At 47.2% G+C, this 25055-nt stretch overlaps 1 protein-coding gene across 8 annotated transcripts in view; it reads right to left on the minus strand.

Annotated features, from left to right (window-relative positions):
• The window catches only part of Ebf4 (EBF family member 4), a 70863-nt gene that overhangs the window by 3595 nt on the left and 42213 nt on the right, over nt 1-25055 (minus strand). For 2 of the 8 annotated variants that reach the window (XM_050134141.1, XM_050134149.1), the window contains exons 8-16: nt 8649-8730; nt 7604-7939; nt 7376-7502; nt 5931-6019; nt 5741-5806; nt 5474-5645; nt 5203-5388; nt 2132-2329; nt 1562-1634 (exon numbers count right to left, since the gene is read on the minus strand). In XM_050134141.1, the coding sequence (XP_049990098.1) occupies nt 1562-1634; nt 2132-2329; nt 5203-5388; nt 5474-5645; nt 5741-5806; nt 5931-6019; nt 7376-7502; nt 7604-7939; nt 8649-8730 (1329 nt within the window). Of the gene's footprint in view, nt 1-1561; nt 1635-2131; nt 4924-5202; nt 5389-5473; nt 5646-5740; nt 5807-5930; nt 6020-7375; nt 7503-7603; nt 7940-8648; nt 8731-25055 lie in introns of those variants that run through there. The other 6 variants (XM_050134143.1, XM_050134145.1, XM_050134147.1 and 3 more) reach the window with 6 other exon arrangements.

Consider the following 25055-nt stretch of genomic DNA (forward strand, 5'->3'; position numbering starts at 1 on the left):
TTTTGGTTTTTCGAGACAGGGTTTCTCTGTGGCTTTGGAGCCTGTCCTGGAACTAGCTCTTGTGGACCAGGCTGACCTCGAACTCACAGAGATCCTCCTGCCTCTGCCTCCTGAGTGCTGGGATTAAAGGCGGGCGCCACCACCGCCCGGCCCTCATGTATTCTTTAAGTCACTTAGTCACCCTATTAGCTCATTCATGAGTTAAGTTTTTTACATTTATCTATATGACTTATCTTCTAATGCCTTGCATATGGGTTTCTATATCCTGGCTTCCCTCTCTACACACCTTGCTGGGGCTTCCTCCCCTAGAAAAGGAATTAATTCTTCAAACCCTGCTTGGGCAAGCCCTTTCTCAACAGCAGTTCATACTGTGGATGGCACACCAACCAGTCTTCTAGCCCTCTTCCCCTGTATATAAGTTTGGAATTAGTTGAACCACCACCTCAGAGCTGTCTGGATGTCCAGAGGAACAGTCTGCAGAGGGAAAGAACTCGTTCTATCTGCGGAGTAGGGCAGAGCACAGAAGAAAATTTCCAGACCATGGTGGGTTGCTGCACCATCCTCCACTACAGCTAGTTTTTCTGGACTACCGTGGGTTTCTGTACCACCCTCCAGTACAGTCAGTTTCCCTGGTGATGAGGTGGATTCCCTAACTACTGTGTGTATTTGGCATCCTTAGTTGTCTTCTTGTGCTTCACACTCCTTCCAGTATCCCCAGAGTCTCATAGAGAAAATCTTAGGGCTCAGAGGCCTTTCTGGGTGCTGTCTACAGTTCCCCAAGTTCATCCTGCATGGGGCTGAAGGATGACTATGGGTCTAGTACAGAGGCTTGGCTTCCTTGACTATTTTGGCCTCAGCAAATCATATCATATTTAGAAGACGACATGAGTATCTCTTCCTAAACCCCAAAGATACTCTCAGGAACTAATGCCCAAGATGAACATTCTTTTTAAAGATAAATTTTGTGCCTGACATGGTGCTGCATACCTTTAATCCCAGCACTCAGGAGGCAGAGACAGGTGGATCTCTGTGAGTTCGAGGCCAGCCAGGGCTTGTCTCAAAAATAAATAAATAAAAAATAAAATTTGTGCTCTAATAAATTTGTTTTCTTAGAAGATTCACTGTGTGGTTCAGTTTACTGAAAACTGGATGACTATCACCATTTACTAACAAACACGGATTCTCCCCTGAGGAATGACCATTACTATCTGGGAGACTATCCTGTAGGGCATGTTCTACCCCAGCCGCTGTCAGCTCACTTCAAACTGCAATGAAACCTTCGAGAGGCTTCTGCACTTGACGGGGGCCTTCTGACTCCATATTCACCTAAGAATCTAACTCCTGTTTTTTAAGCACCGACTATGGGGTAGGTGACAAAGCCAGGTGCTGAGCTCAGGGCTAAGTTCTGCTTTGGGTTCCAGGAGATCCTTCCAGACATCCCTGTATCATCATCAACGCCTGCCAGTCTTGTGGGCATGACAATCTTATCTAGCTCTGCCCCCCCACCCCCGCTATCCCTCCCAACTCAGACTTGCTCTATCCCACATTCTGTTACTTTTACCTCCTTCCCCACAGCTGAGCTTCCAGTGACTGTTTGGGTGGGGAAAGCTCTGTGGGCTGAAAGTATCTGCTGCCTGTGAGTAAAACGAGAGAATGTCCCTTTCACTACTGGACACAGGAGGGGAACTTGTTCTTAATTCCTAATCTGTACATGGGGAAAGGGGAAGTTGGGCTAACCCTTATTCAAGGTCAGTGCCCTCTTGTTCATTAGATAACCCAGCATCAACATGGTAAGTCCCTCTGGTGGACACAGGAGAAAGACATGCAACCTATATGGCTTCCTTCATCTCGTAGGGTCAGGTCTTTGTTCTAGGCTCTATTGAACAGGGCTGGACTACAGGGACTTTTTCCACTTGGGATTTCAATCTCCTTGGCCAAGGGGCCAGTTGAATGGGTCTAGACAAAGGCCAGGGCACAGCTAGCTTTAAGGGTCAAGGTTCAAGGAAGTGGAGTTCAGACGGCCTTCCTGGACCCCCACAGAACCTCTTGCTGGGCCCTGCATGGGACACTGTGATGACCAGATGCAGCAGGCCTTCCCTCAGGCCACTGTGAGGCAGCCTTGATTGCTCACCTGGAAGCCCTTCTCTGTGGGCTCTGGGGCAGGCCTGCGATGGGGAGCTGGGTGGGCGCAGCACAGGGGCGAAGGCGCTCCTCTGTTTGACAGCGGAGATCATGTTGACAGGCGAGAAGGAGAAGACGCTGGTGGTGGGGGCAGCGGCCGGGAGGGACATGGAGGAGGCAGCCGCCAGCGGGGGGCTAGAGGGCATGACTGCGGGGCGAGGAAGGGGCAGGTGCAGCAAGGAAGGCAGTGGGAGACACAACAGGAAGACAGCACCAGAGTGAGCAGCAGGGTTGGGGTGCCGCGTGGGCAGTGAGTCCCGTGTGGGTTGTTGACCAGGCTGCAGGCTCAGACCTCCCTGGGGGCTATGGGGGTCCTGAGAAGACCAGGACAAGATAATGTCTAGAGGTAAGATGGCAGCTGCTGGGTGCTGGACCAGCCCTGGCCTTTTCAGGTGTTCTGAGCACCATTTTCAGGGCTGGAGATGACAGGATCAGGCCCAGGGAAAACGAAACAAAAAACAAGTAGTGGGCAGTGCTCTCAAAGATGGGAGATAAGAAAGAGATGGAAAGGTGGGATTCCTGCTGAACACCACAGGAGCTCTGAAACGCTAGGGAATGTTTATGGGGCTGCACTGCCAAGGCTACGCTCAAAGGTCAAGGGTCACATCAAAGCCGGAGTAAAGAGACACGGATGAAGTTTTGGTGTCTGTGAAGCCTATACGCACCCTCCTGTCTAAAGCTGCTCTACCATGGACGACAGCTCACACAAGCCCCTAGTTCATCTCTACTGAATGTTCCTACGCAATGTGCCCTGCACTTTGCTTTTCTGCTCCCCAACCCTGGGCACTATTTCTTCCACTTTAATTCAAGGCCCTGCCATCTCCAGCCTAGACCCCGGGAGCCTCTTGTATCTGCTAGGGCTCCTGTGTGTAGCGCATCTCAGTTCCACCTTCTATGTTTTCATCTGAACCAATTCCCGGCTTTGATCTTCTAAAGACCAGCAGGTAGGATTTTTAATCTCCTCCAACCAGCAGGCAAGGGACAGCAGGTACAGACTTCCTAGAAGAAATCTGTGGCTGAGAAGGCTACTTTGACATCAGAACACCCATTCGCTGACTGTGGGTATAAAAATGATTGCAATAGTATCCTATTCTCAACATCCTTAGCCTGCGGTCACCATCTCCTAGAGAAAAATGCTCAGTGCTTCCTGGTAAAGACCTGGGCATTACGGAGTGCTTAACACCTGTTATATAAAAAGGAATATTTGTGGTGTCTGCCAAGGCCCAGAGAACTAATACCCACATTTTGCAGAGTTAAGGAGCTCTACAAAGACAGCCCTAGATCCTCTGAGTAGGACAATTCTGACGACATTTTAGGGGCATCCTGGCAAACTCAGTGAGGACACTTTATGTAAGTGTGTCACAAAGCACCCCACACTCAGGGGGAATGGATGTGGGCCTGAGTAAACACTTTCTGAGATGGGAACAGGCCTAGGTAGCGCCCCAAGTGACCCTGCTGAGGGTGAGTGACTTTGGAAGTTCTGGTCTGGCTGACTAGGGTGACCCCGGAGAGACTGTGCACTGGGGCAGCCCCCTTTCACTGCTGACACACTGCTGTGTGTCTGGAAAAGGGCGAGAGAGTCCAATACAACGGAAACCAGAAGGCTGGGAGGTCACGGTCTTAGAACGAAAGGGATGCGGAGTAGTAGAAGCTGGCTAGGCGCCAGGAGAGACCGGCCTGGGGGGGGGGGGACACAGGAAACAGCCTGTGTGTACTCTGGTTTGGGGGGGGGGACATTGGGTTCCACAAATTAAGTCAAGGTCAAAGGAGAGTGCCAGGCTGGATTTGTAGCCAGTGAGAGCAGCAGCCCTGGTAAGGAAAGCTAGGCAGGGGGCTAGACAGTTATTTTAGGTAATGAAGAGGCAGAAGGGTGGGAACGGCAGGTAGAGCCACAAAAGCTCCTCCTTTGGCAGATGTCACTATTTCTCAGATTCAGTAGTGCCCCAGGCCCTAAGGGACAACCTCTATTGTGACTGGTAGAGGAGTTTTTGCTGGTGAGAAAGGGTACACAGAGAACCCCCAAGCTTAGTGCTCTCATCATGTGGATTATAAGTACCCACCAAGCAGCCATCGGTATTGCAAGAGACTAGCAGGCAGTGTGAAATGATAAGGCATAAAAATCCACCGCCCATCCATCTATCAGAGAGCTACCTTAACCCAAGATGCCAAGCAACTACCATTCAGATTGGGCCTACAAAATCATAACGTTCTTTCTGAACTTTGTCTGCTTTTCTAGAGACATATTCAGATACAAGAGCTATCTGAGGTGGGGCTGGGGGGTGTTGTTGATCTTGTTTTACTGAAAGGTGCAACCTGTTGAAAGTCTGTCAGCTCCTGGCTAAAACACTCAAGTCTGAATTCAGTCCTGATGACAAGGAATTCTCGTTTTGCCTGAACCATCTGGGAGAACATGAGGGACAAGGCACTCAGAGGGACGGGACAGGAATAAGTGTCCTATGGGTGAGGGGGTGAGGAAGCTCCTCCAGGGCCCCGCCGAGCCCCTAGGGGCCGCCACTCGGTCCACCGTTTCCTCCCCTGCCCCAGGAAGTGCTGCTGAAACCCGGAGCCACACATCCCGGGGCTGCGGGGCGCTGGAAGCCCGAGTCTCTAGAGTTTCCTTAGGCTTCCAGCAGGGGCCGCCAGCCTCCTCCCGAAGTCCCGGCGAAGGACCAAAAGGTTGCTGTCCATCAGGTTTCAGCAGAGGTCCCCCTAATTAAGGGCGGCTCCACAATCATGGGAGGGCTAGAAGCGATGTGTACAACTGGGGTCAGCAAAGAGGGCTTAAGGTGCAAGAAGTTTGGCCCCAGGATCCCGGGGCTCCCCGAGGAGTGAGGCAAGGCCCCAAATCAGGGAGTGGGCGAATGAAAGGAGGACTGAGGGCTCTCCATGGCTAGGTCAAGGTCCACCCGCATAAGGCAGGAACTAGAAGCCCTCACCCCAGGATGGGCTGCAGGCAGGGCTGAGTCTATTCAGCATTCCCAGGCTGGACCCGCCCCCTTCCTGTGGGCTGGGAACACTCACTAGCGAAAGGTGAGGTTGCGGTGGAGCCATTGAGGAAGCTAGGGGACCCGGGCACGCCGAGGCCAGTGACACTCGGCGCACCGTAGCTGCCGAGACCAGCTCCAAGGCCACTGCCATAGCTGCTCTGCTGAGAGCCAGGGCTGGGCGCGAACCGGGGCGACGCGCTGCCGCAGCTGCGGGCATAGCCTGCGGGAGAGTGGCGGTTAGCCCAGCTAGCGGCGCTGGGTTCTTCTGGTGCACCGCAACTGAGGGCAGGGGTGGAGAAACGCACCCGGCTCCGGGGTGGCATCCCCGACGGCGATGGCCAGGGGGCTGCTGAAGGCGTTGATGCCCACGACGGCGGGGTGTGGGTGGCTAGGGGCCAGGGGTCCGAGGGGTGCAGGTGCGCGCGGGGCGCTGTACAGAGCCTCGGCCACGTCCGCCGCACGCTTCAGGAGGAGCTCCTGCGAAGACAAGAAGGGGGCACGGCCGGGGCAGCGGCAGGCGCGGGGTCAGAGCCCCGGGCCCTAGTGCTGGGAGGCGGGCAGAGGCACCATACCTGGTTACTGCTGGGCACTCCGTACAGGGCCTCCGCCAAATCAGCCGCCCGTTTCAGCAGCACTTCCTAGGGCAGGGGAGGAGACAGAAGGACCGAGGGGCAGCCCCTGGGGCGCAGCGGGGCCCTGGAGGGTCTTCCTTATCCCCTCGCCCACTGGACATCCTTATTCCCGACCCATTCCTCTGAGTACCTTAGGCAGCCTCTCAGGGTCCCCTGGGTGTCTGGGAATGACTTTTTGTAGCCTCTGGAATCCGTAGTCAATGGTAGGCTCATTTAGGGCTGCGGAGAATGGCAATGTTTGGAAGACACCCCTCCTGGAACAGAATTACCTCCCCCAAGTCCGGCTCCATGTTGCCCAGAAACCCCTCGCTCAAGTATCAGTGAACGTCAGGGGAGTCATCTCAGTTCCTTCATTTTATTTGGTCAGAATTAACGCAACAAATATTTACTGAGCCAGGCTCTGTGCCAAGCTTGGCATCAACACACACACACTTCTATACTCAGGATTTTTGCATTTGGTCATATCAGTTTGCCATTTAAAAAACCTGAACAATCTTTATTTATCATGGATCAGGCAGCTTCTCCGCAACATGCAATTATCAAGGTTTGCATGCACCTCAGGAAAGGGAGGAGCCAAAACCATGGGCTCTCAGGAGGGCACAGTGCTCCGCCCCTGACTCTTCCCCCTCTTCCCCTTAAGCGCCTTACTCCTCCCTGGCCTTACTCCTCCCTGGTCTCAAAGCTCTTTCTTCACTTCCAATGCTAGACTTAGTCAGTTTCCTCTCCTTTCCCCAAAGCATGAAGTGTGCATTTCCTGGGCTTGGCACTAGCCAGTCTTCTGCTACCAACGTCTCCCTCCCTGTTCCTCTGTAGTTATAGCTTAGCTACTTCAGCACAGACTCCCAGGGGTGGGTTTTCCTCTGTCAAGTCCTCTACTCTGTAACTCCACCCTCCCACCCATCCTGGGTTTGCAGTTCAGGATACCTGCTACCCGAGGGTATCCTGAGCCCCCAAGCTTCAGTGAGTATGGGGAGAAGCCAGTGGCTTGGGGGGGCAGGGGGGGCCGATGCAAAAATAGCAGTGAATGAGGATTTCCACCAGTGGTCAAATGGAACCCAGTTTTCAGTGCATCCCCTTGAGCCTTGTGCTAACTGTTCACTGAGATATTGTACAAGGGTGTGTATGTGTCTGTGGGCTCACACACCACTGTGTGGACGTATGAAAGACCCAAGATACCCAGGAAAAATTGGGAGAGTAGTGAGTCCATTTGGAAGCACCTTAGAGGTTAAAAAAAAAATCGAAACGAAAGAAGACAAAAAGAAAACCCTCGAAGAGGTTCTGAACTCCAGAGTACATGGCTAGGAGGGAGAGACATCCCTTGGGGAGAACATTTGAGGCAGAATTTGCTTCCAAGGTACCAGAAACTCAGGGAGAGAAACATAGGCCAAGAGGAAAAATAACTTTGAGAGATCACTTAGTAGGCGTGGGCGAAGGTGTGTGGGGGATGAGGAGCAGCTGCTTAGGGCATGCAGTGCACCCGTAGATTTCTGTCACCCCTGCAACTGTGTTTGGGTTTTGAGCTCAGAGGGTTCCCTCTGTGATCTTAATCCCTGCTTCAGCTGCCTTATTCCTTACCTGTGTAGACAAAGCGACCGGGGGCTCCTTTACAAAACTGCTTGGACTTGTAGGAGAGGGTCACTTCTACCACCCCAGGGATGTGTCGTGGCGGTGTCTGCACCCGGATGGCGTGGGGAGTGATGAGCTGTGAGAGGAGAGGGGAGGCCTGCAGGTCTAGTCCTGTGGGGAGGGCCTAGCCCTGAGACTCGAGGGAGACCAGAGGGAGACCGGCAGGGGTTGGCCCACCTCGCTCCACAGGAGCACGCTGCCAAACACGACCTGCAACCCGTCGAAGAAGTTGTCTCCGATGATAATGACAGTGGCGCCTCCCGTGGTCCAGCCCTCCCCGGGGCTGATGGCCTTGATGCAGGGGGTGGCAGCTGGGAGGTAGGAGAGGACCCAGGTCAAGGGGCTGCACCAAGATGGAGACTGAGGTTGGCCAGGGCTGGGCCGGGAGTCCTGACCTTCAGAAGGATCCAGGCGCCGGGCCCTGCGGCCATGTTTGGAGTTGTTGTGCACAAACATGTTGTCAGACACGGCCAGCACGTGTCCGTCCACACTCACTGTCGTGGACACCACCACCTGTGTGGACAGAGAAGACAGTCTGGCTGGGGCCCTATTAGGGAGAACTAGCACCTTGAGGTGGGTGACTGGAATTCAGAGTGTCCTTAGGTGAGGGGAAGTTCAGTTGGGTGGGGTCTGTGCTGGTAGAGTTGAATCCAGCCGAACCAGGTAACACCCCCCGAGATGAACTGACCTCTCAGGAGCTACAAAAATCAAAAGCCCTGAAAAAGTTGTAGCTCCTCAGGCAGAGAGAACCGTCCGTTGATTTTTGCACACCCGGGAACACTATTCAGTATCATTCAAGTTTGGAGACAGAAATGCCTTCCTAAAGTTGGGGCTCAAATCAGTTACAGAACCCATCAACAGAAGCCCCCACTTTATTCTGGGCAGGAAATCGGTGCTGCCTTCTCCCTACCCCCTGCTTTGGGAGGGGTGTGCAGGTTGGGGAGGTGCTGAGGGCAGCTGTTCTCAGCTTCACACTATGCAAATTACCTGGGTCGTTAATCATGTAAAAATGTCACAATTAGCATCTTCTTAAGTGGGACTCTAATGAAGCCTCCCTTGGCAGCCAGCATAAGTTGAGATGGAGCTGCCCCACCCCCAGCAGGCACCAGACCCTGAGGCTCAGGGCTAGGCAGAGATCTGCTCTGGCAGGGTCACAGCTTTCCCTTCACCTATCAGGAAAGGGTAGATTTGCATGGGGTGAGAGGGCTTTTCCCAAGCCTACCTGGAAGCGGCGCATGTCTCGGGGATTCCCTGCATTCTTCAAGCAGTTCTGGTTGCATTTGAGAAAGAATTTGAGGAAGAACCTGAAACAGTGAGGTTTGGAGGCTCAAAGGTCTGGGGGTTCTGTAAACAAATGAAGATCATGGCTCCCTGCCATGCATCCTCCTAGCCCAGTGACACTCCTTGTTTGCTTACACACAGGTGCACACTCCATACTCCTATCTCAAGCTGTGTGCACACAGGGTGCCTGAGATGGACCAATCACCAGGACCACCTTATTACACAAATGCACACACCGCTTATTTGTCTACAGAGTGTATGTATTTTATACACCTGCGCAGTGTATATCCATCACAGAAGGTGCCAATCATAAATTCTACAGTATATGTGTGTGTACCTATCACACATACTATGTATATTCCACATGTAGTTATACTTACATATGCCCAATACTGAATGTAAACCTTCTACCATGTATATCTGGCATAGTCTGTGCCCACCATACGTATTATATCTGTGTAGAAAATAATACACCAGCCGGGCGGTGGTGGCACACGCCTGTAATCCCAGCACTTGGGAGGCAGAGGCAGGCGGATCTCTGTGAGTTCAAGGTCAGCCTGGTCTACAAGAGCTAGCTCCAGGACAGGAACCAAAAGCTACGAGAAACCCTGTCTCGAAAATCAAAAAAAAAAAAAAAAAAGAAAAAAAAAAAAAAAAAAAAAAAAAAAAAAAAAAAAAAAAAAAAAAAAAAAAAAAAAAAGAAAAAAAAAAGAAAAGAAAAGAAAAAGAAAAAAGAAAGGAAAAAAGAAAACAATGCACCTACTTGTGTTGCATATGATTTTAAAAACTGTCACTGAGAATGACATCCCCCTCAGCAGATTCCTCTTCCACAGATTTTATATTCATTATACACAGAAAACCTGATAACAGGGAACACATACCATATACACATACCCCATGCAGATATGCAGATTAGCTTCTTTGTTTTTGAGACAGGTTTTCTCTGTGTAGCCCTGGCTGTCCTGGAATTCTTTTGTAGACCAGGCTGGCCTCAAACTTGCAGAGATCCACTTGCCTCTGTCTCCCAAGTGCTGGGATTAAAGGTGTGCGCCACCACCACCCAGCTCTTTTTTTCCCTTATATAACTGGTAAGCAAGAAACAACAACAAATACCTGCTGTGAAGAGGCTAATAGTCCTCCAGTCTTCCAAATAGCTGGCAGGAAGCATGGACAAAACTCTAGCCACTGGAAATGCAAATACTATAATGTGTTTCTTTGCCCTGTGAGACTCTGTGAGCATCTTTGGGCATGCCCTACAAGTAGAGGGCAAGGGCTAGGTCCATGGAGGATCTTGGCATGTAGCATGGCTTCCTAGGCATCTAGTGGGCTCACTCCTCTAGTTAGTGTTCCCAATTTACTTAGTTGTTTGGAAGGCATTTTTACAATGCTGTTTCTTACAATAAACAGCACGTAAGGGTCTAAAATTAGGAAGATATTCTGAAATAGTACATATTGTAGCTACCTATATGCTGTTTATACACAGTTCTCACCTGTTAAGACATTGTATGAAATAGATGCCCTAGAGCCTCATACATAGTCCTCATACATGCCCCACACTCAGATGGGTAGTGTATCAGCTCCCTAGGCAGAGTAAAGGCTGGTTCATTAATTTTCAGCACACAGCATGCTTTAGCAGGGGCTAGAAGGAGGGAAACATCTCAGATTGGGCCACAGTCCCCGTACTGAGAGGACTGATGTTAACTCCTGAATACCATGGATGATATGGCCAGCATGGTGGTGGTAGTATGACCCAAAACGTACTCTCTTAGTATCCACACTTGCTCATGGTACCCAAATCCCAACCCTGTAGAGCTGGGAGGAAGGGTTCCTGGGATGTGGATGGGATGTGGATGAGAGGTGGGTACCACGACCAAGTGCCACTCTGTGCACTGTTAGCTGGAGGGGTGTGAGCGTAACCACGGCTTTCAGAAAGCATCCAGACCTGCAACATTGCAAGGAAACTAGGTAGGAGTGCAGAAGCTCAGGCTCTGCCATAGCTAGACCTGCGGAATCTAAACAGCTTTGTTGGGGCCCAACATCTGTGGTCTCTGAAGTCCTCTCTATAGCACTGAACCTCGTGGAATGTGGTGAGTCTCAATCTGAGACGTACTGCAAGTATGAAATACACATTGGATTTCAAACACTTCGGAAGAAAAGATGATAAAATAACTCACCCCCCCTAAAAATGGTACACACTTTTAATCCCAGCATTTGGGGGGCAGGAGCAGGCAGATATCAGTGAGTTCGAGGCCAGTCTGGTCTACAAAATGAGTTCTAGGACCGCCAGGGTTATACAGAGAAATCCTGCTTCCAAAAAGCAACCCCCCCCACACAAAAAAAAATCTCAGGAGTTAGCTGGGTATGGCAGTGCATACCAGTAATCTCAGCACTCAGTGGGTACAGGCAGAAAGATCAGGAGCTCAAGGCTAGCCTCAGCCACACAGTGAGTTTAAGGCTAGCCTGAGCTACATGAACTTCACTTCCCCCAAAACAAATCTCAGTCATTTTTGATCACATTGAAACAATAATAGTTTAGATACATTGGATTAAAGAATATATGTGTATATATATGTACATATATTCATCATTAATTTTACCTATTCTTTTTTAAAGAAGTTGTAACTAGAAAATCTTACATGTGGCCTGCATTGTATTTATATTGGATAATGCTGCTATAGAGTGTTAAGTCAATAACAATGCCCAAGAGTCTCTGATAATACTATTTCCAGTGAATGGGGCAGCTGCTCTCTGATGTTAGAAACTGACTGGTTAAAAAAAAAAACTGATAAAATGATAATGAAGCTGGTTGGAAAAGGTAAATAATTTTTGTTTGGCAGGGAAATTTTGCAACTTTGTGTCCTGTGGACATTATCAACTTTGTATCTAACCTGGCCATACTTCAGCCTTTTTCACACACTCCCTGCCTTTCCCTTCCTCTCCTTTCTCCCCCTCCTCTTCACAGTTATGTAGAAATTTCTTCTGAGCCGGCTTGTTACCCCACTGGTTACAGAGAACATCAATAGATTCACAGTCACGGTCTTTTCCCATTTGAAGATTGAGCTTTGGCAGCAGGGAGGGTGCCACCCAGTGTCCCTGCCTCCCAAGGCTGGAGCCAGAGGACTGCTGGTTGGGAGGAGGAGGACGCTGAAGAAAGGGAATGGGAACCCATGTCGGTGTGGAGACTGGGAGCTGGGGGAGGGAGGGCTCAGGAACCTGGTGGGAAGGACAGCTTCAGAGAGACAAATACACATGGGGACAAGGGACCCGAGCATCTAGAACACCATCAGGGACCCGGGGCACAGAGGTAGGTATGTATACATGTTTTATTGAGGATTTGAAATCCCTGCTCATCACTCCACCCCTAAAGCCGTGTCCTCTGTGCAACACTCCATGTCCCTGGCTCCACAGGGCTGGAGGAAGAGAAGACAAGGCCAAGCCCACAGACCCCAGCAGAGTGAGCATGGGACTATACCCAGTGGCATTATCTCACAGACATCTCTGGGGACACAATTTCATCTGGATCTCCAAGAAATTACAATAAGAGAAAGGCCACACCCCAGGAGCTGCCCTTGGAATTAATGGGAGAAAATACTAAAAATATGAGGTGAAAATAAAACGCTTCATAGAGGAAACAATACAAAACCCTGAAGCAAATCCATTCTAAGCAGCAATTAAGTGAGCGCCTGGGACTCTGGTAGGTCCATCACTTTTTATTGTCTACACATCACTGAGGTGGTGTGTAGATCTGTGACCGTTCCCACTGTGCAAACAAGAATCAAGTTAAGCAAGAATAAGTTACACAAAATAATAAGTCTAAAGCTGGGACGTGAACTTCGGTCTCTTTGAATTTTTGCGGCTGACAAGAGTCCCTGTAGGTGGGGATGTCAGAATCTAGGGTTCCCCAGTTACAGGGTGGTGTGGCAGGACTCTGCAGCCCTGAGAGGTGTCCTACGCAGGGACCAGTAGATCTTCGCTATTCCCTCAAGATCTCCATTTGCCTGTAGTGTGGGCCTTTAGATATTGTGATTGTGGCTTTCAAATGGTCTAGACTAAACATGTCTGAATAAGATGAGCTAAGATGGATGATTTTTGAAGCTCTTTGAGGCTCAGTATCTATTTGCGTCTATGTTCAACACCCTCCATACCACAGAATGTGATTAAGGTGGGCAGTGGTGGTGCACGCCTTTAATCCCAGCACTCAGGAGACAGAGGCAGGCGGAGCTCTGAGTTTGAGGCTAGCCTGATCTACAGAGTGAGTTCCAGGAGAGAAACCTTGGTCTTGAAAAACAAAAAACGGAAAGAAAGATAAGAAAATGTAATTTAAAAAACAAAACAGAGGAGAGCTATGAGCACCACTCATTTGAGGTAAATACGCATCAGGACACAGATGCCTGTGATTTAAATGACAAGTCAAGAGCAGGCATGGTGATCATACCTTTAGTCCCAGCACTCGGGAGGGAGGCAGAGGTAGGCAGATCTCTGTGATTTCCAGGCCAGTCTGGACTATACAGAATATCTCAGGCATATATCTGAACTTCCTATATCTGAACTTAGTCTGGTCTTCCTAATCATTTCTCCAAGGACTTTTTATTCCTTTGAATAAACACAGCTCAAAATGGGATTAAACTGGCTCTTCTTCATCAGTGGAACATTCCAAAGAAGCAAGGCTGGGCTGAGAAGGAATCAGATACAAACACTAGACTCACATATGGCCTTGTTGGACTCTAGCGTCCAAACACCGAGAAGGAGTCGCCCCCAGAGACCATCTCACACACTACAGCCGATGCAAAAGCATGAGGATTTTATTAATTCTGTCATGACAGGGTCCCCCAGCATTCGGGAAGCCGAGGGACCTCGAATAGCGGGTACAGTCTACTTTTAAAGGGGCCACAGAAGCAAGGGGGTTGTTCTTTGACTATTCTGATTGGCTTATTTGAAAGGGCTATTACCAATAATTGACTGGAGAGCTGTTGCCAGATCAGATGAGGTAAGAGGTCATTTTGACCCCGTTTCCCAGGGGACCGAACCAAAGCATACGTATATGGGTAATTGTTCAGGAACTGCCCTTTAATAGTATTTAATAGTATTGGGACTCTCCAGCCTATCCTCCCTGTCAGCAACTCACGGTCAGTGAAGTGGATTGGCAGTCACCAGACAGATCAATCTTTGATGCCTTCATACTTCAGACCACCCCAGGGCATCGGGAAGTTTGACTTCCTTGCCAAGCTCTTGTTCTTGCCTTACCGCGTCTCCTTTACTCTTTTTTCTTCTTGAATATCTCTTCAAATAACTCCCTTTCACGAAAGTCCCATCTCACTGTCTACTTGTAGAAATCCGGCTAAGAAGTCGGGTCCCACAGACCTAAGGCTCTTTCGGCTCTTTTCTCCTTGCCTCCTCCGTCCTGTTCTGAGACACTGAGGGCTGAAATCATGGCACCCACTTTCAGTGAGAAAACTGCTCAGTAACTCAAAGACCTGGGCTGAGAGCCAAGCAGAGTTCACCTACAGGACAGCCAGGAGCATAGAAGAAGATGTCTAGATTTCAGTGCCATCCCACTTCCTCCGGAGTGACACCTACCAACCACACGCAGTTACCGAACCCTTGGTGCATGGTGACTGGGGGCTTAATATTTGAAACCTTATTTCACTTTCACTAAAGTTGCTTTCACGTGCTGCTGTGGCTGCCATATTGGATGGTGCAGATCTGGAAAGAGAGTGTAATAAATGATACACAAGTTGGGACAAAGGTGTTCGGAACAACAGTGGAACTCATGAGAGTCTCGAGCAGATTTGGAGAAAAAGACGGCATGAAACTGCAGATGTATTTCTCAGTACAAGGTGGCACTATGACCTGGGATGGGGATTGGAGTTGTCTGCTAATTTTTATCCTAAAAGCCTTGTGTTTGAGCTCACGAACCTCAGTAGAAGCAGAACAGCATCCAGAGCAATGCTTTCCTCGTCTGCTTCACCCCACCCCCAGCTCAAGTCCACACCACAGAAGCTGAATACCCATAACCCCATTTATTCACCCACTCTGAAGTAGATATGACATCCACTCCAAAGTAAAATATGACTGATTATATTTTATACGTCTGTTACAGGGGATCTAGAGGCCAGCAAGAGTTTTTCCTTTGCAGCTGTTGCTGGACATGCTGGGGATTGAGTCTGCGGCCTCATGCACTGCACGCTAGGCAAGTGTTCTACCACTGAGCTCCAGCTCCATGCCCCTCACTCCATTACTTAGGCTGGCCTTGAACTTGTGATCTTCCTGTCTCAGTCTCCTGAGCAGCAGAGAACATAGGCCTGTGCCAATAGGTCTAGCTTCTGAACAATATTTTAAGTCACTTATGGTACATTAAGAAAGAGAGAGAAACTCAAAGTAAGAGCAAAGGCTGGCACAACACAGTGGTGGGTGTGGCAGGACAATCTGCCTAGTATTTCACACACGAGCCACCTGTTCTGCTTGCCAAGGGTAAGAGTTTCTGCAGTTCTTATTTGCTCTTGAGCACTGGGTCTCAGAGGACTTCAGAGAGAGACGCGAGAGGCAAAGGGAATACAGCTTTCCAAAGAGTCGTGGCAGGAACGGCACGTCTGTCCAGTAGCAGCAGAGGGCAGCCGTAGGTTAGAGTGTGGGGCTAGCTTCATTTCATGAGTGGCTGGAACACTGTGGGCTGCCTTACTGACTGTGATACCTGGAAGGGCCGGTTTGATTCCAGAGAGAAGCAGACCCTGCAGAGATGAGGCCAGAGTGAACGCGGAGGTAGACGAAAGTAGTTGAGGCATCCATGGAGGTGGCTCAGGCTCCTTCCTGAATTTGTTGACCATAGCGGTCAAGACAGAGTATCTCCAAGGCCATAGCTACCTGACAGACCTGGGCCTAGGCTCCCCACCAAGATCCCCAACTAGAGTAGAGGTGGCTGCTGTGCAGATGGGCTGGGGGACTATAAATAGCCAGGACGCATACATTAGCATGCCAATGCACCCGCACCCCATCCTCTATGCTAATGGCCCACCATGCGCCTGAACACCTTCTGTTCCCCTGCATGCATTTGCATGCACAATTAGCATAATCTTGTATAATTAATGAACAGCGTCAATTTTAGCTCCTAAGTAATTTGATTAACATGTTGATGGGGCACTTACTAGGCTCTCCAAACCTCAGGGCTGGGCATGGGGCCTGAGGAGATGGGGAGAGGGGGTGGAGAGATGCTAAGAGGTCCCCAGCTGTCCATGAAGAGTTGTGGGGACCCCACTTTTCCTGAATTGGGCCTGAGGGAAGGGGAAGTTGAGAGGTTGATAATTGAAGGCCTCTGGGTTCTTCACATGGAGTTGGGGGACCAGCTGGGTGCACTGACAGTGGCTGATCTGAACATGAAACTTATCTGTGCTCATATGGACACAGGCACAAACATGTATCTCTTACATGTCCCCCTAGCCTGGAGAATCTTATAAGAATGCAAGATGTTGGACTCTTCACTTCTCCTCTCAGAGAAGGAGGGTGACTTTATGGGTAAGATGGAGTTATGAAGGGAAAGGGCAGACTTACGTGGTATGTCCCTCAGCCTTGACAGTGGGAAGCTGAGCTCTTGAGGTACAAGACTTTGGCAACTCTTCTACAAGAGTTAAGAGGGAGGGAGGGAGGGAGGGAGGGAGGGACGGAGAGAGGGAGGGAAGAAGGGTGGTGCTGGCAAGTCCAGGGATCTTCTACAATGTACCAAGTAACTTAGGGTGGAAGGGACAGAAAGAAGGCTGCATATAGCCCCTTTCTATTTACAGAAAGCCACTGTTCCAGCCCAAGACACACCAAAGCCCCGAGTCAGCGCACAAACTAATGGCTGCCATCCTTCTGCTCATCTAAGACCATGGCTAGTTAGAGTCAGGACAGTCGTCCTTGACTGAATGTTCTGCTGCCATCTAGGCTCAGGAGCCTTTACTATCTGAGATGATCTAAAGGCTGGGCAGGAGGAGCAATAGGAAGAAATGCTAAGATGGCAGGCATGTGTTGGGCATTGGATACATACATCTCACTTAACTTCACATGGCCTCTCCTTTACAGCATCGATATTTCTCTTCTTCCTCTTCCTCTTTAGTGAGTGTGCATGTGTGTGCAAGCACGTGTGTGTGTGTGCACACGTGTGTGTGTGTGTGTGTGTGTGTAGGCAGAGGACAACCTAAGGAGTCAACCTCACGTGCCATACCTTGTTTATTAGGACAGGGCCTCTCACTAGCCTGAAGCTCAGAAAGTGGGCTAGGCTGGCTGGTCACTGAGCTCCAGGGACCTGCCCGCCTCTGCTTCCTTGGGATTGAGAGGATAAGCCTGTGCCTTCAAACCCCGCTCTTTTGTGTGGGTTCTGGGGATTAAATTTATTTTAGGTCTTGCTGCTTGCACAGCAAGTATTTTACCAACTGAGTTATCTCCCTGGGCCTCTTTAATATCCCTACAAAGTGAGCAACCAGTCAGGCCTATTTTACCACGTAAGAGACTGAAGCCTAGACGAGAGAAGCATGGCTCAAGTCACATGACCAGACAGCTAAGGCAGTTTGAGACCCAACTACAAATAGCCCTTCTGTGGTGTTCTGAATGAGAACAGCCCCCGGAGGCTCACATATTTGAATGTCTGGTTTGCAGTTGATAGACTCTTAAGGAAGAATTAGGAGGTGTGGCCTTGTTGGAGGAAATGTGTCTCTGGGGTGGGCTTTGCAATTTCAAAAGCCCATGTGAGGCCCAGTCTCTCTGACTCCACTTGAGAGTGAGGTGTGAGCCCTCAGTCAGTGCTCCAGTGCTATTGCCTGCCTACCCCCTGCCTCAAACCCCACCACCATGACCATGAACCAGCTTTCTGAAACTATAAGCAAGCTCCCAATTAAATACTTTCTTTCATGAGTTGCTTTGGCCATAGTGTCTCTTTACAGCAATAGAACAGTAACTAAGACACCTTCGTTTAAAACAAAACTTAATATTCAAGTTGTAGATAGCCAATACTATAGATGCTTATCCTGGATCCCTAGACAGCGTGTAATTTCCGAGGGAAGAGTTGCTCCACATCACTGATAAAACAGGGGGTCCCTTCTTTTGTTTTTAACGTCCCTCAAATACTCTGATCTGTGAAAAGGATTAGGGGGGAAAGGAGGAAAAACCATCAAAAGGAATGGGCAGAATGGTTCAAGATTCCCACGTCTTCAACAGAGGGGTCCGGTTGGAAGGGCAGAAGACAGAAGCTGCTGTGGGCTTATTTTGGGACTGTGGGGCAAGGAGTGTTGTATTTACTACTGTATCAGAAATATGGCTAATTCTTTTGGGGGGGCCTCTAAAGCCTTTCTCATTGACTTATACCCCATTAGGCTGTGCTTGACTGAGGGGTTAGGATATAAGGGAACTAAAGTTGATCTCTGCCAGGTGGGTGAAACATGACCTACTTCCTCAGTGTTACTGGAACATCACTCACTGGGCAGCAGGCACAACCATACGGCAGGAGTGATCACAACAGGGAAAAGAAGAAAGCTTTGTCCTCCAGTGGGAAGCAATCTTCTATCCTCAGCCCCAACCTAGAACATCCTAGCCAATCACGCAATTGTTCCAAGTCTTAGAGCTGTGATACTGCATACAGTGTCTTGTGTGGCTATTTAAATCTGACTGGAGGGGTGCTAGAGAGATGGCTTCACAGCTAAAATCACTTCCTTCTTTTGAAGACCTGGAATCAGTCCCCAGTACCCACACGATAGCTCACAACCACCTTTAAAGTTCAGGAGATCTGACGCCCTCTTCTGAACACCATATATTCTTACACACTTGTGGCACACACTCACACACACATAAACATAAAATAAAATTTAAAAGTTAAATCTGAATTAGCTATAACTAAATACAATTAAAATCCAGGTGCCTAGCCACAGCAATTAATTTCAACGTCTTTGTGTGGTACTGGCTACCATGTTGGGTAGTCTTAAGACCCTATTCTCTGTTTCCTCTTTTAAATTTCATTTATTTGATTGATTATTTATTTGCTTGTTTGTTTAAGGCGCATGGATGTTTTGCCTACATGTGTATCTGTGTACCATGTTCATGGAGGACAGAAAAGGGCACTGGACCCTCTGGATGGGAGTTACAATTATTAGCTGCCATGTGGGTGGTAGGAATCGAACCTGAATCTTCTGAAAAGATGAGCCATCTCTCCAGTCCCTCTCTCCCTCTTACCATTATGCAGTACATACAACTAACTTGTCTTTAAGTTCACTAATTTTCTTCATTACTATGAAATGTTTAAGTAATTATATTTTTGTCTCTTCAACTGCTCTGTTGGGGTTTTCTAGAAGCATGGATCATGTTTAGATCTCCCCCCCCAACACTTATAATAGTGTCTGCCTCACAGCAGGTGTTGGCTTATGATGGAATTAAAGAATCATAAAGTTGGTGCACACATTTAATTCCAGCACTCAGAAGGCAGAGACAGGTGGATCTCTGTGAATCTGAGGTCAGTCTGGTCTACATAGCAAGTTTCAGGACAGGCTCCAAAGCTACAGAGAAACCCAGTCTCAAAAAATAAAAAAAGAAAAAAGAAAAAAAGAAAAAAGAACGCTGACTGCTCTTCCAGAGGAAGGAAGGAAGGGAGGGAGGGAGGGTAGAAAAAGAAAAAGAAAAAAAATTGACTGCTCTTCCAGAGAATCCAGGTTCGATTCCCAGCACCCAATGGCAGCTCACAGCTGTCTGAAAGTCCAAGATCTGACACCCTCACACAGACATACAAGCAGGTAAAACATCAATGCACATAAAAAAAATAAAAATAAATTATTAAAAATATCCCCCCCAAAGAATCAGAAATTACTGTAATGGAGCCTGGGGATATGATTCCATTGATAAAGCTCTATGGCAAACATAAGGACCTGGGTTCAAACCCCAGCACTCACATTAAAAACCAAAACAAAAACCTGATCTCAAAATAACAATCAGAGTAGGGTCAGTTGGAGAGAGCAGTTGTTGCTCTTGTAGAGAAGCCAGGTTCAATTCCTAGCACCTACATGGTGGCTCACAACCATCTGTAACTCTAGTTCCAGGGGATCCAATGTCTTTTCTGATCTCTGCTGGCACCAGGCACACACATATGGGATACACATACATACAAACAGGAAAAAAGTCATACACAACCTCAAGTGTCATTCCTCAAAAGCAATTCACCTTGTCCTTTGTCTTCTCCATACACACCATACACCCCCCCCACACACACACACAGACCACATGTATCACACATGCACACACACATGCTCATGCCACACACGAATGTATCACACATGTACACACACATCATGTTCATGCCACAGACACACACTCACACCACCCTGATAGGATGAATTTTGGTCTAAAGTCCTCAGTCACTTTTAGTAGGAAACTCTGTAAAGTATGTTCAGGTTAAAGATGCCCATTGCAAGGACACAGAATGTTCCCACAAATCAATAAAGCAATGACAAAAATAATCACAATCAACTTTTTCAGAACTCTGGGTTTTGTTTGCTTGTTTTCTTTTCTTTTTTTTTTTTTTTTTTTAAGTTTTTCGAGACAGGGTTTCTCTGTAGCTTTTGGAGCCTGTCCTGGCACTAGCTCTTGTAGACCAGGCTGGCCTCGAACTCACAGAGATCCGCCTGCCTCTGCCTCCCGAGTGCTGGGATTAAAGGTGTGCACCACCACCGCCCGGCTTGTTTTCTTGTGGTCATTATTATTTTTTTTTTTTGAGACAGGTTCTTAAATAGTCCAGGCTAACCTTGAACTTACTATATAGCTAAGGATGGTCTTGAACTCCTCCTGATCTACCTACCTCTGCCTCCTAAGTGCTGAGATAATAGGCTGTGTAACATCCTGCATGTTAACATTTTCACAACTCTGAAAAGTAATAATTTTTGCAATATTTATTTAAGAAGACTGTCTGAATTTTATAAGAACAAAAAGCTTGGCAGTGTTTAAATAGCCTTATTCAGAAGTCTCACAACTATGACAACTCAACCAGTGAGGAGTGGGTGGGCTAGCCTCTGACAAGCTGAATTCCCCAGCAGTTGTCACTCTTTGACCAGTCTGGTGGCCCCAACAGCCCTATTTACAGACCTTATTTCACTCTTTTCAAAGCCTGTCCTGTGGAAAAGCCCTGAGCACAGGACGTTCGCACAGTCAGCTGCTGGAGGCAGCAACACTGTCTTTGGAAAGCAAATTTGGCCAAATGGTTTTTAAAGAGAAAGAATGGGGAAAGTAAAATGTCTACAAGTGACTCTGAAAAGTTCCAGCACATTCTAAAGGTCTTAGAAAACCATGCCTGTTGCGGGGAAGGGCACACACCCAGGGAGGGTCTGGGCGGATCCTGGTCTCATCTCTGGCTTCCTGCCCAAGCAAGAGGAGATGTCTAAGGCAGAGCGGTCAAATGCTAGAGCAACAGTGTGCCCGGACACTCAGTCTTCCAACAAAGAACAGAAAACCTGTCTAGTTGAGCTGACCACTAAGGTGGTACCAAAGACTATGGTAACTACTCATCATAGAAAATACAAGCTGGAGGGCTGGAGAGATGGCTCAGAGGTTAAGAGCATTGCCTGCTCTTCCAAAGGTCCTGAGTTCAATTCCCAGCAACCATATGGTGGCTCACAACCATCTGTAATGGGGTCTGGTGCCCTCTTCTGGCCTGCAGACATACACACAGACATAATATTGTATACATAATAAATAAATAAATAAATATTTAAAAAAAAAAAAAAAGAAAATACAAGCTGGAGAACTGATCCAGAAAAGTCACAAAACAAAAACCCTACCCAAAAAGGCAATAGTGACAAAACCATTAGGGGATGTGATTTCCAGAGGGTCTACATTACATGACCAGAATACTTGGTTTTCAATGAATAATTGTAACATGTGTAAAAGGATAGGAAAATGAGACTATCCCTCAGGAAGCCCATGCTAGACTTCCTAGGCAAATAACTGAAAATATTATTATTAATAATTATAGAATTAAAGGAAGCCATGCATAAAAAATTCAAGAAAAGAATGAGAAAGATATTTTTCATTCCAAAACTGCATCAACAAAGATAAACAAATAGGTTTTTATAATGTTAATTGTGGAGCTGAAAGGACATGATTGAAATGAGAAAATAGCTCAGGTGAAAGAGAAAATAGCAGTGAACTTGAATGTAGGCCAATTGAGATTGTCTAGTGCAGGGGAAGGATGGAGGAAAATGAAAAAGATGAACCAAGCCTTTGAGACTCACAGAGCATCCTCAAGCATGTGTAGTATACACTGTGTATTCTCTCTGAGAGGGCAAAAGAAGGGAAAGACTTAGAAAAAAGGTTTGAGGAAATAACGGCCTAAACACCCCAAATTTGATGACAAACTTTATTGAGCACATCCAGGAAGCTCAGTGAATTCCAAGCAATACTTAGACACCCCACAGACGCGTCAGGCTCAAACCATCCCAAGGCAGAGCCGGAAACAGAATCTGAGAAAGCAGGTAGACAGAAATAACCTCCTATGGGCACAGAGTCCTCAGGAAAGTCAGCAACGGACTTCTCAGCAGACAAGTTAGCAGCCCAGAGACACGGAGATGTCGTGTTATGCTGAAGGAAAACTGTTGGCCAAAAATACTGGCAAAATTTCTACCTCAAATATGAGGAGAAATCGAGACATTTTCAGGTAAACAAGAACTGAAGATTCATCATTAACAAATCTGTCGTGCAGGAAATAGTAACAGAAATCCTTCAGTTTGCAATGATAAGAGTTTTGAATTACAAGACATCAGTAATTCAAATTCACATGAAGAAGAAAATAACAGGTAAATATAAAAGACAGCACACATGTAACCATTTTGGTTTTCACCTACTTTAAAAGACTGGTATGGGGTCAGGAGCTACAGTAATGACCTGGTGTGCACACACGTGGGAGCAGGGGTTATAGGAAAGCCCTGGCTACCCTTGAATAGAAGCAGGGGTTGGTTACTGGGACATAGGAACACCCTTCAGCATCACCCTTCTTTTTCTTCTTCTTTTTTTTAACAGGGAATCTCAGCTCCAGGCTCCCTCCTGCCTCCACCTCTTGAGTGCAGCAGTTCTAGGCATGCTCTACCACAGCTGTTTTATGTGATGCTGGGGATCATATGACCAACTACACCATCAGTTCTCCAGTGATATTTGCTACAACTATTCTTAAAATAAGGTTCACTTTTAAATGACCTTATTATAGGCCTGTACAACCAGGACCTGCTTAAGACTTTATCCTACTGACAGTGGGAGACTGGAAGAGGAGAGAGAGCTTGAGACTATACTGGGACATTGCTATTAGTATTATAAACTGTCTTACTTTATTTATTTGTTTGTTTTGTGGGTTTACATAAGCAAAAGTCATTTTCCTGGTCTTGGAACATTATTTTTGTTTAGTGCATAGATTAAGCTGATTTTGGCTAAATTGTATTATTCTAAATTTAAGATGTTTAATTATAATTCTTAGAGCAACTGCTATAACAACAACTACAGCAGAATTAAAAGAGTTCATTGGAAAATACACATTTAATACAAAAAAAGCAAAAATGGGGGACTAAAGGAACAAAGAAGATAGAAAACATATTCAGGCCTGGTGGTGCAAGTCTTTAATCCCAGCTACTTGTGAGGTTGGAAGCAGGAAGACTACAGGGTTAAGACCCACTCAGGCTATAGAGAGAGTCTATAGAAGCCAGGGCAGGGTAGTATGATCTAGTCTTAAGGCAAAAAGTAAAAAGGGCTAGAGATTAAGATTAGTGGAAGACCATCTACTTCATATCACAAGATCCTAGATTTAATCCTCAATATCAAATACAAAAAAGTGCAAAAATTCCCTGCCTTATCAGTAACCACATTGAATATAAATCAATTAAATGCCCCAATTTAAAGGCTGAGATTGGCAGAATGGATTTAAAAAATGATTCAACTGTATGCTATATATGTGAAACACACTTCAGAAAATAAAAGGATGAGAAATCTGTATTTTACAAATTCCAGCCAAAAGAAAGCCAGACTGGTGGTTCTCATACTAAACAGATTTAATACCAAGTAAGACAAAAATTGTTGTGAGACACACAGAAGATCATTTTGTAATAAATGTGTAACTGTCAGTGGAAATAACAATCACAAACATACACAGCTCCAAAGTACACACAGGGTGAACAGTCCAGCAATAATAGTTGGTGACTTCAGTTCCCTGTTTCAGGAATAGAGAGAAGACCCAGGCAGTGAGCTAACAGAGCTAGCAGAAAACACTGTAAATCCCTAAACCTAAAAGGCCATCTGATAAACAGACATTCTCCTCAAGTGCACACGGGACACACGATGAACAGACATTCTTCTCAAGTGCACTGAATTTTTTTTATGCATATCTCATGTTAAGCCATTTTAAAAGCCCCCTTTTAGGGATCAACACCCTACAAAGTTTACAAAGTATGCTCTCTGTCCACTGTCCACAATGGAATTATATATAGAAATTAACAGTAGAAGTTCACAGATATTGGAGTGAAATAACACACTTGTAAATCACCAGGGAGTCAAGGAAGACCTCACAAGAGAATTAGAAAATATTTTAGCTAACAAAATGAAAACAGAACATACTAAAACTTACGCGATTTTGCTAAAGAAATGCTTAGATAAAATTTCATGTAATTTATGTAGTCTACATGCCCTATAGTTTTAAAAAAAGAAGAATACAGATCTCAAATCTTTAACATAATCTTTAAAAACTGGGAAAAGAGAAAACTACAGCCGGTGTAAACAAGAGAAAGGAAATAAAGATTACAACAGAAATGAACGAAATAGAGAACAGAAAGTAGAGATAATTAAATAAAAGTTGGTTAATTTGTTTTGTTTTCTTAAGACCCACAAAGCTGGCGGTGCGATGGCTTGTGAGGAAAAGGCACGCGCCAGACCAGCCTGAGGATTGGAACTCCAGCCCCAGAACACTGAGGAATGACTGGGCCCAGGGAGAAGTCGATAAAGCGTTTGGTTTCTCACGTCACACAGCTCCTGAAGCAACCAAGGAGCATGCTGCAGTGCCATATGGGGTTGTGCTTTTTATCAAATTCCTCTCTGATGTGGACCACAGCATCCTTTTCCATGCTAGCTTCTCTAGTGCCAGAGTAGCGTCTCCTCCAAGTCCCGTTGCAGCAATTCTGACACAGCTGCAGGTTTGACCACAGCCTTCCCAATGCACGTGCCAGAACATGGTCACCATCAGCAGGGGCTAGCTCACTGCTACCCTCTCCTGGGGGAGGAGTTGGCGCTGTTCAGGCTGCCAAGAAGACAGGAGCTAAAGGCAAGGTCTCATTCGGTAACCCAGAGAAATATTTCAGATAATGCTTATCAA

This window comes from Alexandromys fortis, unplaced genomic scaffold, assembly GCF_014885135.2.
Source record: "Alexandromys fortis isolate MF-2015 unplaced genomic scaffold, M_Fortis_MF-2015_v1.1 scaffold_6, whole genome shotgun sequence".
Taxonomy (NCBI): Eukaryota; Metazoa; Chordata; class Mammalia; order Rodentia; family Cricetidae; genus Alexandromys; species Alexandromys fortis.